This window comes from Porites lutea, chromosome 4, assembly GCF_958299795.1.
Source record: "Porites lutea chromosome 4, jaPorLute2.1, whole genome shotgun sequence".
NCBI lineage: Eukaryota > Metazoa > Cnidaria > Anthozoa > Scleractinia > Poritidae > Porites > Porites lutea.
In genome coordinates, this window is record NC_133204.1 from 21182029 (window position 1) to 21196152 (window position 14124).

Genomic DNA, 14124 nt, shown 5'->3' on the forward strand with positions numbered 1-14124 from the left:
AAAAATTATCACCTCAAATAAAGACATTGTGAAAGAAAGACAGTAAGACTTTCTACGGTTAACAGAATATATAAATCAAATTTGCTTTATTTTGCCTTAATTTCTTAGACTGTAAACAAATCACGCTTTCTTGTACGCAGCTACATTTTGAAAGACGCCATAAAAGTGATATTTCGATCGTCATGGTTTTGACTCTCCAGTGAAGAGAATTCCAAATGAAAAAAAAAAAAAAAAACCACGCCGATGAAGTCCAAAAGCTCTCAAGTGATTTGTCGCTCGTTTATTCATTCCATATTGGATTATGGTTCCACTTTACTTTTCTTTTTTTTTTTTCAAGACGGGAAGAAGCAGTTACTGCCAGGTTTGCAGACTGCCCATTTTCATTGAGCGTTCAACTGCGATATGTTTTTTGTTCCTGTCATGGCGGTTTTCAGCAACCCAGTCATTTCAGACATGTCAATTTTCTGTTGCTCCTTCTACAGCAACAAGAGCCCATAACATTGGAGTGTCCATCGGTTTCCAGTAATTGTCACTGCACCTTACACTTAAATTTTATTTAATTTATATTTTCTCCACGAATTCGCATTGTTTACAATGGTCCGTCAAATTCGTTGGAAGCTCGTTGATCCTTACTTCCGACGTTCCCAGTGTAACCCTTTTCACCGATTTCATTCGCTACTGTTGGAGCGAAAGAGTTATCTAAAAAACCTGGCGTAAAAATTTATAAACTGTGACACATGCGTTATGAGGCTATTGGGGGCCGCTCATATGACACCTGGCCCGGTTCAAAATCTAGCACCGGCTTAGCATTTGGGAAACCAATTGAATTATCCACTTTGGGGCTTTCCAGATTTTAAGGCTATTTACAGATTCATTTTTCAAGCCGGTTTTCCTGACTGCTCTGAACCAATCCCAGCAGAGTACAATTTCCAGCACTGATGGAAAAGATATGCGAAATGTCAGGCAATGGTTGGAAATAGTCCTCGCCGGTGAATATAAAACCTAAGCAGTTGAAAAAGAACCTGAAAAAATTCAGGCGTAACCAGTAATTAAACCCTGACTTTTGCGATGACCCGACGCAACTCTCTATCCATTAAGCTAATCAAGCTAACTGGAGAGCGGGCCATTGTGTGAGTTGGTAATATTCCCGATGGTGGAAATGACATGAATGGAAATATATGAAATGAATGTCATTTCATACATTTCCATTCAAAGGTTGAAGGTTGAAGGGTTAATGTTGAAGAACAATTGAAGTAAGGAAAGAAACAACTTTCCCCAATATCAGCACAGAGTGGGTTATCCGAACGTTCGCGAATGCAGCGAATTTTGCTCTGAAAGAAATCTAAAGATAGAAACGCACTCTGGCACTGTAGTGGTAAGTAGTCGACGGACGCTCCTAATAATGGACCCCTAACGGAAACAAATAGCCCAAAACGTTTCTGAAAGTAGGCTGGTGTACGGACACTCCAAGATACATACTTAGTATAAGATAGACACGCTAGGCTCCGTGTTATTGATCCCTGTTAATTAACAATTATTCCACGAATGCGCGTTGGATATGAGTTGGTTATAATCATCTGATATCCAACAAGCGCGAGTGGAATAATTGATTTATTAAAAACGCCCTCAAAACATCGAGAACTCTTCCTGACTTTATTTGTAAAAACAACCGATTTTCAGCTTGTTTTGAATTTTGAGCAGACGCGTATAGTTACCTTATTTGGAGAGCATGATGTAATGGCTCATATACGGCTAAGCCAATCAGAGCTCTATAATTGCACTATCCAATGATTCAGTTCTTAGTAATGTTGTATAATCGATATGGCGACTTTTATTATCATTCCCTCTCAGAGTGCCTGGAACCCGCTGCCAGAGTAGTCAGTCGCTGGAAGAATGGGAACTACTATAAAGGCGAAATTGATTCAATAACCAATAGAGTAAACGTGTTATTTGATAATGGTGTAAGGATGGCTTATAATCCACGGGATAACATAGATGTAGTGGTGGACAGAATTCCAGAACATAACGAATTGCCATGGGGAAGCCAAGTTCTTGTCAATCGACCCAGATCACGCGCGTTTGTAATTGGGTACATACGAGATATCAAGAATGGTCGATTTGTGATTTTGTACGAGAACGGAGATGAAATACTGCACACCTTAGATCAGATAAGATCATTCAATAAGTCAAGAATATGTGGTAAGTCAATCAAAAATTTGTATATCTTTAAAAAAAAACTTTGAAACATAACTGTACATTCAGAATGACGCGAGCCGAAATAGCTTGACTGCACGTTTTTTAGGCATCTTTGAACTGACAAATTACAGAAAAAGTTCGATTAAATGTAACCCACGGACGTATTATGCATCAAGTCGATCTCTTCTTGGTAGTCCTTCTTGAAAGACGCATAATGGACTAGTTTGACCAAAAGCATAATGTCTAGTGTCTGTCTTCAAACTATACGAACTACGAGACACATAACCTAACTCGTGTCTTAGTTTGTCTGTAGTGTAGAAAAGGCCAGTTAAAAGTTGCGTTCAGGTCAAAGGTGCAACACGCGTACAGTAACAACTTGAAGGAAACCAAGTTATCCCATTACTTTACTACAAGAAACAATAATGCCCGGTCTAGCCCTCGGGATATCTGAATTTCGCCATTTTTTTGAATTTTCAATTAAAGGCTTGAAATTAATGTGAAGTTTGTTTTTGGAGAGACCCTTAAACATTTAGTCGGTGTTCCTAACAGAGAATTCAACATTCATCATTACATGCTTGTTTGCTTTGAGGCAGTTGCCCTTGGACAATCGATTAAAATGTATTTACGACCAACTTATTTACAACCTCTAAAAATAACTTAAGTGAAATTCACATATACAGACCAATGCCCTAAGATTCACTCTCTGTTCCATTATTCACTCCTGGTTACTGTTTACTGTTCCAGATGAGCCCGCCTACCTGGGCTGTTTCCGCGACATCTTACCCAGACATCTTCAGGTGTATATCCCCACTCGCCCAGCTACCATCGGAGCATGCGTGGACACTTGCAAGTCACAGGGCTTTAGTATAGCAGCTTTACGTAACTCGGACCTGTGCTTTTGTGGCAATTCATACAGCAAATCTTATCAAGTTACGGAGAAAGAGTGCGATATGCCTTGCTATGATAATTCGTACGAGGTTTGCGGCGGTTTTATGACGTTTTCTCAGTACTGGACAGGTAAGAATTATCACGGCACTGTAAAGCTAAGGTCCGGGGGGTACTTCCTATAACGGCCTATATACGGGAAGGATTAAAAACTACAATTAAAAACTACAATAAAAAGTCGTAAAAGCCTTTGTATTCAAAATTTATAGAAAAAAAAATGCAAAAGATAAAATATAAAATAATTTAAGGTATAAGAATCACTTAAGGCACGTTATAATCAGTCGAATCAATTTTCAAGTGTAAGAAGTTTTTATTTCCTTCGTCACGAGGAGGTATGGCCTTCAGATTGTTCTTCAGATTCATGCCTTCATTCAAGTGAAGTAAGAGGAATGGAGAAAAAAAGCTTTTACAGGAAAGAAAAAGACAAATATGTGTAGTTAATTAAAAATACTCGAGCGTCGATCATGCTGAATCATTCACAGAGGTGATACAGTCGAACACCGCTCTACGGACACCCGAATATAATGGACAGTTTATACACCTTATTCACAAATGGCGGACACGCTGGAAAAAACTGGTGCCTAGTCATGAAAGCGAGGCGTTGGAGGATAAACAAAAACTGCAAATGAAGACTTTCAGTGAACTTGCAGAGTGTTTAGTACGGATTCCACCTAAAATAACTTTGTACGGACTTCGTTTTAAATACAATTACGTGAGATGTCTTCTTCTTTTAATGTTTAGTAGCGATTTGCTGTTTGCAACAAAAGGGACGCGTATATCTTCAAGGAAACAGGATGATTTTGTAGGTTTCCGAAGCATCAGAAGCTCGACAAGTGGACGATGGCTGGAGAAAAGCGGCAAACATGTTGGCCCAAACTTCACATTGAAACCGAGTACGAAAGCCAGCTCACTGCAGTTCGGTGAAACAGAAATATAAACAAATCTTGGTGGCAAGAAAAAAAGAAATAAGCGACAGATATATGGCCTACTTGCAACTGTTAACCCAAGAGACGTCTGCCGTTGAACAAAACAGTTCAAGTCGAGATGGAAAAAAGGAAGACAGGAAAGAAGAGGTGACTGAGGTTTCGATGAAGTCATGTTTGGTTTTTGTTTACCAGGACGTTATTCTCTGGTCTTTATCAATGAAGGACATCAATTAGAACTATTTTTTTAGTATAAATGCTGGAGTGATCGAGAGGAGTACGCTCAAAATTTCAACTTGTTACTCGGTAGACTCGGTAAGCCGGCCACATATCATTTCAGCGAGTAATTTCGTATTTCTTACCTTTGGCTGTTAAGAGTTTTAACTTTATGTTCCATAATATTTTAAAGTTGAAGAATACATAAATAAATAAAATGATGGTCTTCTTAAACTGATCCAGACTCGAATTCAATTATTCGAAACAGAAGCTTGCCGTGTTCAGTCCTGACAAAAACATTGCCTTAAAAGTTTAAACTAGTAAAATGTAAGCTTTATACCACTTTTTTACCAAGAGCTCCCTGAGATAATGCCCTAAAAGAGACCAGGTAAATAGCAAGCCATAAGATAAGATTCACACACCACAGCTTCTAATTTTGCATGAGATTTTTGCTAAGCTCTGCCAACGTACCTCTAACAATTCACTCCAAAGCGACGGAATTAATTTGATCCAATACAGAATTGTAGTGATCTGGCTTTCGTATTTGGTTTCAGTGTGAAGTTTGGGCCAACATGTTTGCCGCTTTTCTCCAGCCATCGCCTACTCTTCGAGCTTCTGATGCTTCGGAAACCTACAAAATCATCCCGTTTCCTTGAAAATATACGCGTCCCTTTTGATTGCAAACAGCAAATCTCTACTAAACATTAAAAGAAGAAGACATCTCACGTAATTGTATTTGAAAAGAAGTCCGTAAAAAGTTATTTTAGGTGGAATCCGTGCTAAACACTCTGCAAGTTCACTGAAAGTCTTCATTTGCAGTTTTTGTTTATCCTCCAACGCCTCGCTTTCATGACTAGGCACCAGTTTTTTCCAGCGTGTCCGCCATTTGTGAATACGGTGTATAACGCTCATATATTTTCTAAAAAAAAAAAAAGAGGACACCGGTTAATTGGGACAACGGACACTTTTCTATCTCCCGTGTCACAAACTTTCATATATCGTTAACCCCGCTTTACGGATGGTTCTTTTCTGTGCACTGTCCATAACTGAGTGTCTTACCAACGAGGAGACTATAATACGACACATGATCAAAAGATTTCTTTAGGATGAACTTGTGTCAGTTACAGTTAAGAAATTATTCAACGTTTTCTCGTTAAAATGTCTGCTTTAGTCTTTGTATCGATAAAACATGTATCAGCGACGTTTTTTTCTGATCATGTCCCCTTGGTGCCCGTATTAACCGGCTTCCACTTGTTTCACTGCACTTATAAAATTCATCGTGTGTTGTAGGCCATAAACGCGGTCCAGTTAGACAATAAGCTCCTAGAATTTCTCCCAGCTACAAGCTTGAATATTGATATACCTTATCCAACTTTCAGGCATTGTGGATTCAGCCTTCGGTGAAGTTCCTCCTAAACCAGGTAGGACGGTGTTATACTTTTGGGACTAAAATTTATCACACATATTTCACTCAATGGTTCTTATTCTTGGTTTTTCTTTTGTTCAACAGGAATGCAGAAGCATTTCATCCCTTCAAACCATCCAATACCGTGGGAACTGCTAACGCACGGTAGTAACATTTGTTTTCTTTAATATTACTTACGAATTCACCTCTTTAGAAACAAGAAGGGGCCTGGAGTCGTGATACGTCCCGCAGTTGTTTCTGGGATAGTTACTGCACCGGTCAGCTATTGGTCAATTTTTTCCTGTCCCTTCCAACAGTCCAAGAAGTCTTCGCGAAAGCTAACTTGGCCCAGTTTTCTTCCTGTTTCTTAAGTGGCGAGTAACCGTCGCTTGTTAGATTCTATGAACTTCATGACTCGGCTTAATAATGACCTGTCTAGCTACGAACTAAAACGAATGCCAAGTCATGTGTTATACCATAGAGTACCATGCTCACTTTTCATAGATAATTCAAGTATTGAATCTGGTCTCTGATTTGTTTTTCTTTTGTTAGCTCGATCCAAAAACCCTTCAAGATACATGCCGGTATCAGTACGCAACCGTGGTCGGTACCAAGGTTATCAGTCGAAAGGTAGTAGGAATGATAGAATTTTTATACCCTTTAATTGCACGAGTATATTCAGTGCGTCTTGCATTATATATCTTGTAGTACGACAGAAAAAATATATTAGTAATCAGATTTCAATTTTGTAGCTAATAACGATCAAGTTGTTTTGTTGCCATCACTCCTTTTCTCGTCGTCAGAGACCGTCCAACTACGCGGTGAGGCGCATTTCCTTTCCGCGCAGAAGTGGCGATTCGAAACGTGATCCAGACTGTCGCAGACCATTTTTCAATTGATTAAATACGGCGGGAAAAATCATTTCAAAAATTCCGATGTTAAGCAAATAATAAAACTAATTCAAGTTAAATTGTTTCTACAGGGAATAACGTTGCACCATTTCGAAAACAACAGACAGCTCAATTTCCAAGTTATCAATCTCAGGGTAGGTTGCATACAACCCGGTTAACACAAAAGCGGTGCCCAATGTAATTATATTTACACGATATAAATTAGGGGTGCCGTGCCCAAAATTTCAGGCACTGGTGTTTATTTTTAGGAATGCTGAGCGCAAAACGCTTGTCGGATTCACATCTTCAATTAAGTGAGGATCTCTCTAAGCCAGATCCTACTAAGATAAGAGAATGGGGCGTGGCCTCAAAAATAACTTTTGTTATTCATGTGAGCCTCCGTTTGGCGTAAGAATAAGATGGGAGCCTGGACTGGCCGAGCCCCTCCCCTGAATCCATCACTGCAGTCAGCTTTTCAATCAGTTATTCGCAAAGAAAGGAAAAAAGATCTTGTGTTGGAATTGCTATCTTTAACTGATTTGTAATGTCCAGAAAGCAAAATCCACTTTCGCCTTGCTGATTGTTGCTTATACATATATTTCAGGTAAACCTTTCAGCTCACCTAGCATGTACCAGAGGTATCAACAATTTTATGGAGCAAAGCCATGTAAGTACGAATTTTTTGTCCCATTTCTGTTGTTATTACTGACAAGCGCTCGATGATTGGAGAAGAAAATGCCTTATGTAAGACTCGGCCAGATCTGGATGAGGGGCTTTTCGGCTGAACAACCTCCACTTCTTTTAACGAGCCTGACTTTCATTTTTCGTATAACAATTACCTGCTTCTTAAATAGCTGATAGAATGATATTCATTAAAATATCAAAAAGTGTCCAATGTTTTTTAACAAAGAGACGTTTAGGATGTATAACCCTTCTTCAGTGTTAAGAAAACCCTGCCTCTCACTTATGTTTCCTTCATCTTAAGGTTACAAAAGAAATTCAATTTTTCCAGCGGTTCCCCTAAGATATTTTTGTCCTTTGTTATAGTGTTGTGCTAAGCCACTGATCCTAACGATCCACCTACGTTAGCGCTGAGTTCAGTACGTCGCGTCAAGTGTAAAAGACTCCGGAGGGTGACACTGGTTCTATACAAAGATTTGCATTCTGAATTGCTTTTTACCCGAAATTTTTCTCATTACAGATGCGGTTGATTTGATTTTCACTCTGCAAAAAGCGATTCAGTCTGTATTTTGAAATGTGTTTCTTTTCTGGGAACATGGAGCCACCGATGACTAAAGAGTCACTTTGTCTCCCATAAGATCTCCAGATCTCCATCGTCACCTTTTAAAAGCATCTTCTCCAAACGTTTTATAAGTTTTATTTTTGTACGTTTTCAGCTCTCATAAAAAAATCCAGGATCACTTTTTACTTTATCTAAGTAACTCTGGAGAAGAAATCCTCTCTCGTCTCCTCTGCTGTGTAGATAAGCCCCTCCAAATATAAGCCCCTCAAAACGGGCCTTTCAAAAATATAAGCCCTGGGGCTTATTTTCGCAATTTTGCAGTATATTAAAGTTTCATAATTCACGCAGATTCAGTCAACTACAATGGTCGACAGCAACAACCGATCTCAGGATATAATTATCGATTTGCAGGTTGGTGGCGCATGTCAGCGGTAAATTCTCTTAGGTTCTGTTTATAAAAAAGCGAACTTTAATAAAATAATTATTCCATTCTTCCTTATTGGATAAGCGGTTGCTTATAAACAATTGAGATATCCGGAATAATCGAGGTCGAGGTAAGTGTTTTCAGCCGAGCCGAAGGCCGAGGTTGATAACACTTACCGAGACCGTGATTATTCGGATATCACAAAAACTGAATCTAATGTTTGTTTTATTACACATTGTTTTGAAATAAACAACGAGAAATACACCGTTGCACGGAACCGATTTGAAGCGCTCTCGGAAATCACGCATTGCGCCTGCATTCTATAGATTAGTCAGTTATCTGCTAGCAGATAACTAACTAATCTGTAGGTTGCGCTTATTTCCAAAATTAAGTGTAGGCTCCTAGCCAATGAGAAGATAGATAGTGAGTACAATGTACAATAATAGAAGTTATAGACAACTCGGCGCATTTACCACCTCGTATTCAAACGCGCGCTAGTTGAATAGCCCTTAATTATATACCATAATAATTTAAAGTTTCATTCATTGGATGATTTTGACTTAAATTTACAAAACCTTTAATCACTTATTGCCCATGACCTCCTTCGTCGTCTCAAAATATTCGCCTAATACCTGTGCTTTTCCTTTAGCGTCTTATCCCATGGCTGCTGCGTCATATGGCAGCGCATATCAGAGGCAAGATTACCGCTGGCCTTATAATTACAACTACAACATCTACCACAATAAAAATTATAACTATCAAAATGGCGTCACTAACAGGCTCTACAATGGTGAGGAATAACTTAAATATCTTTTCATTTAAGCTTTTTTTTCCGCTGCATCCTGTTATGAACAAAGCTAGAGATGATAATTGAAGAGAAATGAATAACAAAAAGACATTCAAATAATAATAATAAAAAAATTTGGGAATCAAATATTCTGCGTACTGTTTTAAGTAAAATTTCTCTTTATTTGTGAACATATTACTCTTATTTTTTGTTGTGCAAAGAAGCGAGAAGACATAGTGTAAAAGAGAAAACGTGGACAGGAATTTGCTCATTAAGTCTTGTCTGTTAATGCATCCATTTTGTAATTATCGGCTGAATTTTCCTTACAAGGCTACCCACCTAGTTATCAAAGGAGACCCGCACCAAGGCCGTCACCTCAAGAGAAAGCTAAACTGATGCGTGAGTAGAGTTTCGTTATCAAAAGTAGATATTGCGTTGAGTGTTGAGTTGCGTACAGACAGACAAGCCCAGTCAAACCCAGCCGCCCGAGTAATTTACCTTCTTCTGGAAGTCTTGTTTAATTTTAGGCTCTAGAGATGTTGTGTTAAATATATACAAGATGATCGCAGTTATAGACGGATATTGCTTAAAAGGATGAGCACGGGGAAGGGCTCGGAAAAATGAAAAATGAGACAAAACCTGACTGAAACGCTAGGCCTATCCATAACTTAATTATGCATTCTCTGTTTTCACGGTTCCCTTTTTTCATTTTCCAGGCTACAGAGAATACAAGGAAAAACAAAAAGGCGAATAATAATAAAGCAAAGAAATCACCACACCCCCGCAAAACTGGTATCCCATTACACCCTAGCCCCTACCCCCTTCCTACAATGGCCACTACTCTCTTGTACAGAGGTTCTGTTGTAAAAGAAGCCTCATACATGTAGAAAACAAAATAGCGGGCCGCCAGGAGTATTTTCTATTTTCTCAGCCTTACATCACTCAAATATAGATATAAAATATTGAAAACGCCTGAATGAGATAGAAAATAAAGCTTAACATATTGAAAACGGTAAGAGACGATTGTGATGAATATTTGTGAAAGAAATGCATGTTTTCTTTCTGTCAAGGTATGTTGAAGCAACTTTTCCAACACGTCATTGGAAGACCCTCTGTAGGTACGCGATACGAATGTCAAGAATAGCAAATGATGCAAAATTACTTATGAAAATAAACTATTCTAAAGTAAATTCAATTAAAATGCTGTAGAACATGAGAAAAAAATACTTTGTTCTGTTCTAATACAGTTTCAAGGCCTCCAAGATTTATGGGATGTTTTCAAGACTCTGAAGGACGTGATCTTCCGACGGAAGTTGCAGTGAAGCCGCTGACCGTTGGAGCTTGTGTCACAAAGTGCGGCCAGTCTGGCTTCTCAATGGCTGGTCTCCAGTCCTCCACCCAGTGCTTCTGCGGTATGACGTACAGTCGATATGGCAGGCTCAGAGATGAGCAGTGTTCAATGCGATGTGCAGGAGATTACAACGAAATTTGCGGTGGATTTTTGATGAATTCAATATACTATACCGGTAAGAAGGAGGGTTTAACCCGTCACTGATAATTATCTTAGGGACTGGTCAAAAAGTAAATTCTCCAAACGGGACGTTTAGCAGTTTATGTCAACAATCTCTTTCAACCTATATGTCTACCACTCCTCTACATAGGCTTTACACGTGTGTGCGGCGCCTTTTTTCCGTAAAAAAAATATTGCACGGATTTAAACTAATGTGGACCGACATAGGGTAAAGCAAGTCAGACAATTGAAGACCTTATTAAATGTCGACAGAAAAACCGTCAGGTACAGAAGGAACTCGTTGCACTAACGGTCTGGTATGAAATACGCCGGGCGTCGAATTTTGGGTCTGGCCTGAAATAGGGATGCGAGAATCTCATTTTGGTCTGAAATAGGAAAAGGACAAAAGGAAGTACCACCAAGGATTAAAAATTTAAAAGGCCGGGATATCCAGGTAGGGCAGATTTAGGTTTTTAAAATCGACATTGAGGTATATCTGGATGTCAAGGGATAAAGAATGAAATAGCTTCACCAAGGTCACTTTTCCAAATCTCTTTCGCGGTAATGTCTCCCGTTGTTCCTAGACTTTATCTAGACAGGCTTTATCAGATGGGTCAGCTAAACGTATCAATCCCCATTAGTTAAGAGCGGGAACGACACAAAAATATGATAGTGTAAGGATATTTTTTTTATTACTATTACCTAAAGCTTTTAAATTCTCCAATATGAAGTTCGAATGAATTACTTGTAGATATTCAAAAGTTAATACGACCTCATATACGTGCATGAAGTGGCGACTTTTTTGGTCAAAGCACATCTACTTTCTTATTCATTTTTACAGGTGTCGGGCAAGCCATCCCATTCGGGACAAAATATGGTAAGTGTTGGAACACTTGAGTTTTGAGCGCGAGTCTTAAAAAGGATTTGTATCAAGACAATCCCATTGAAAATCCCCAGAGGCAAAAAATAACGTTTAATTAGAGGGGTTCTCGAAGTGGAGTGTAGGATCAGTTTGTAGCTCTTTTTCCTTCCCGCATTCATTTATACCAAACCGATGCAAACAACACCCAAATTGCATTCTTACCCCAACCGGGACGCTTGGAAGAAAATTGTCCAAACACAACGTTTTCTGATAACAAAAGACTCATTCTTTTAGGTAAACGGACTAGTAACTTTCAGAAATTTGAGGGTTGTTTTCTGAGAGGTCAAGTAAGTTTAAACGGCTTTAAAATTTCCAACGGTCGCACAGCTGAACCTTGAATTTTATTGGTACGTTTGCAAAAAAAAAAAAACTTGAGAATCTTTTGTTTTCTAAAAACGTTGTGATTGGACAATCTTCTTCCAAGCGTCCCGGTTTGACTGTGCGCACTGTAATACCAGTTCCAAATCTACAAAAACCAATAACGAGAAGAACTTAATAAAGTCCACCTGAAGAAAAGGAACTCTTATGTTACTGGTTATGCTGTAAATTGGTTTCTGAACATCTTCTCCGAGGAGTAGTTCTACACATTTTTGTTTACTCCAAACTTTTGTGTCTCCATACAGGTGCAAGGGCACAAAAGATCACCTTTGTTAAAAATAATGCGCCAAGCATTTACACAAATCAAAAGCATCTTAACAAACCAAACCCTTCCCGTTTCAACAAGCCGTCTACGTTAGACAAGTCATATAAGAAAAAGGCTACAGAGACAAAAAGAAAAGACAAGAAAGCAAGTAATGATACAGCAAAGAAACCACTACATCCTAAGCAAAAAGACAATGATAAAAGTAAACCTATGACAATGCAAGATTATGGTAAGCTTAGAAAGATACTGCAGACTCTTTCAAAATGGCAGCAACAGCCGCATGGTTTACACCACAGCAGTAATGAAGTTAAGCACGCACCATCTCCAAGCTATAAAGAGCTGAGAAAGATACTCGAAGACATGACTCCACAAATTGTCAAGAAAATCGCAAATAAAATTATTGCTGAAGATATGAACAGAACAAGGTTGAGCGATATGAAACCACTGAATGCAGTTCACAGCTTGGACGTAAATCTGGCTGTGACGAAGACCAAAACCGACAGAGAAACGGGTTTTAAACGAGAAAAAGTGAATAGTTCAAGGTACAAAAACTGGAGTAAAAAGATAAATAAAACTGCAACAAAAACCAGGAATAAACATGGAAATGTTATTTTACAAGCGGACGCTAAAACTGTCAACTCCAGTGGAAGCAGTGAAACTAAAGGATCGTCAAAGCACAAGGTTGCTCCTAGTATGAAACACGAAGGTGGAAACAAAACTCTCAACCTGCCATCCCTTACTCCAACAGCCAACAAAGAAAGAAAGCAGGGATTGAACAACAAGAAAGTGACAACACTCCTTGGTCACAACGAACAGAATAAGAGTAAACACGGAGCATCGTCGCTTAAAAACATCGCAATGTCGGACGTTCAATCAAGTAAGAGAAACTTCGTACATTTCGTAATAACTGACGAAAATGGTAAGAAGGATGTCATATTGAAGACCAAAAACGAATCGTCACAAAACAACTCATTTGTAAATGAAACGGTGATTGCTGGAGAAGGTAATTCGTCACTTTTCCAAGAGCAGGAATCATCGTCTAGCGTTGCCAATGTCACCACGGGGAATGACACAGGTCAAGCTCGTAACAAAATTAATTTCAAACCGTTGAAGTCCTCCGCCAAATCTTCAGAACCTTCAAATTATATTGATGAGGTATTCGAAACACACAGCACACCTTCCAGTGACACGTTTGATAACAAGTATAAAACTAATTCTAAGAAACATAGTTTAAAAAGTCCTAAAAAGGCCATAACAAAGTCAATAAACCTTACGCACAGGCGAACACCACATAACAAAATTTTACACGTGGAAGCCAAGTGGAATGGACAAATTAATGTGAAAGCAAACTGGAAAGACATTGATGAGACAGAGCCCGAGTCAAAAGGAAAGGAAAGTCCTTTTACGAACAAAACTAAAGAAAAACCGAAGAAAGACGCAAATAGTGGTGAGGAGGAAGGAAATGATGAATACAAATTTGAGGATATTGGTTCTAGAAACGAACTGATTTGGAGAAATAACCGGTCACTAAAAGACAGACGAAAAAGAATATTACACCGTTGACTGGGCAATTCAGCAGACAGCAAGCAATCATGAAGCCCTGATTAATGCGCACCTGTTTGGGAAGTCTTTCAACAGATCATAATCTTAAACGTTTTCTTGGGAATACCATCGCTGAATTTAGAACAGCTTTAAAGCATGATGTTTCCATTTCAGCACGTTCTGACGTAAATTCTGATAAAATGGCGCAGAAAACCAGAATTCCATGTCTCTCGCTGACCACAATGATAACAAATAAGAACGTGAAGCAACGCGTCCTTGGTATGACCTCAATGGCTCAAAAAGTCCGGAGCATCCAATTAAGAGAAACGTGGCCTCTAAAGCATAATCATATTTTCCACCAGGTGCCCTAGTCGAAAACAAGTTCTGATTTCTTTATGACGGCATCGGATATTATTTGATTGTTAGATGGGTAAACAAAGGAAAAGATTCATACAAAGGATTTTTTGGTTTAAATTTA

The 14124-nt window shown here is 38.8% G+C and overlaps 1 protein-coding gene across 1 annotated transcript; it reads left to right on the forward strand.

The window, feature by feature from the left end:
• The first annotated feature begins 1849 nt into the window (after positions 1–1849).
• LOC140934381 (uncharacterized) lies at positions 1850–13704 on the forward strand. The gene is made up of 14 exons (XM_073384015.1): positions 1850–2199; positions 2941–3213; positions 5660–5701; positions 5791–5850; positions 6238–6315; positions 6668–6730; positions 7180–7242; positions 8167–8229; positions 8892–9032; positions 9360–9428; positions 10100–10147; positions 10277–10555; positions 11381–11416; positions 12085–13704. The coding sequence occupies exons 1-14, from the start codon at positions 1968–1970 to the stop codon at positions 13665–13667; spliced, it is 3030 nt and encodes a 1009-aa protein (XP_073240116.1). The 5' UTR covers positions 1850–1967; the 3' UTR covers positions 13668–13704.
• The last annotated feature ends 420 nt before the right edge of the window (positions 13705–14124 follow it).

Excerpts from the sequence above, each read along its gene's own strand:
- LOC140934381 (XM_073384015.1), top strand. The coding sequence starts at position 1,968 with ATGGCTTATAATCCACGGGATAACATAGATGTAGTGGTGGACAGAATT. Across the intron at positions 5,702-5,790 it reads TGAAGTTCCTCCTAAACCAG|GAATGCAGAAGCATTTCATC; the intron begins GTAGGACGGTGT and ends TTTGTTCAACAG. Across the intron at positions 10,148-10,276 it reads CATTGGAAGACCCTCTGTAG|TTTCAAGGCCTCCAAGATTT; the intron begins GTACGCGATACG and ends GTTCTAATACAG.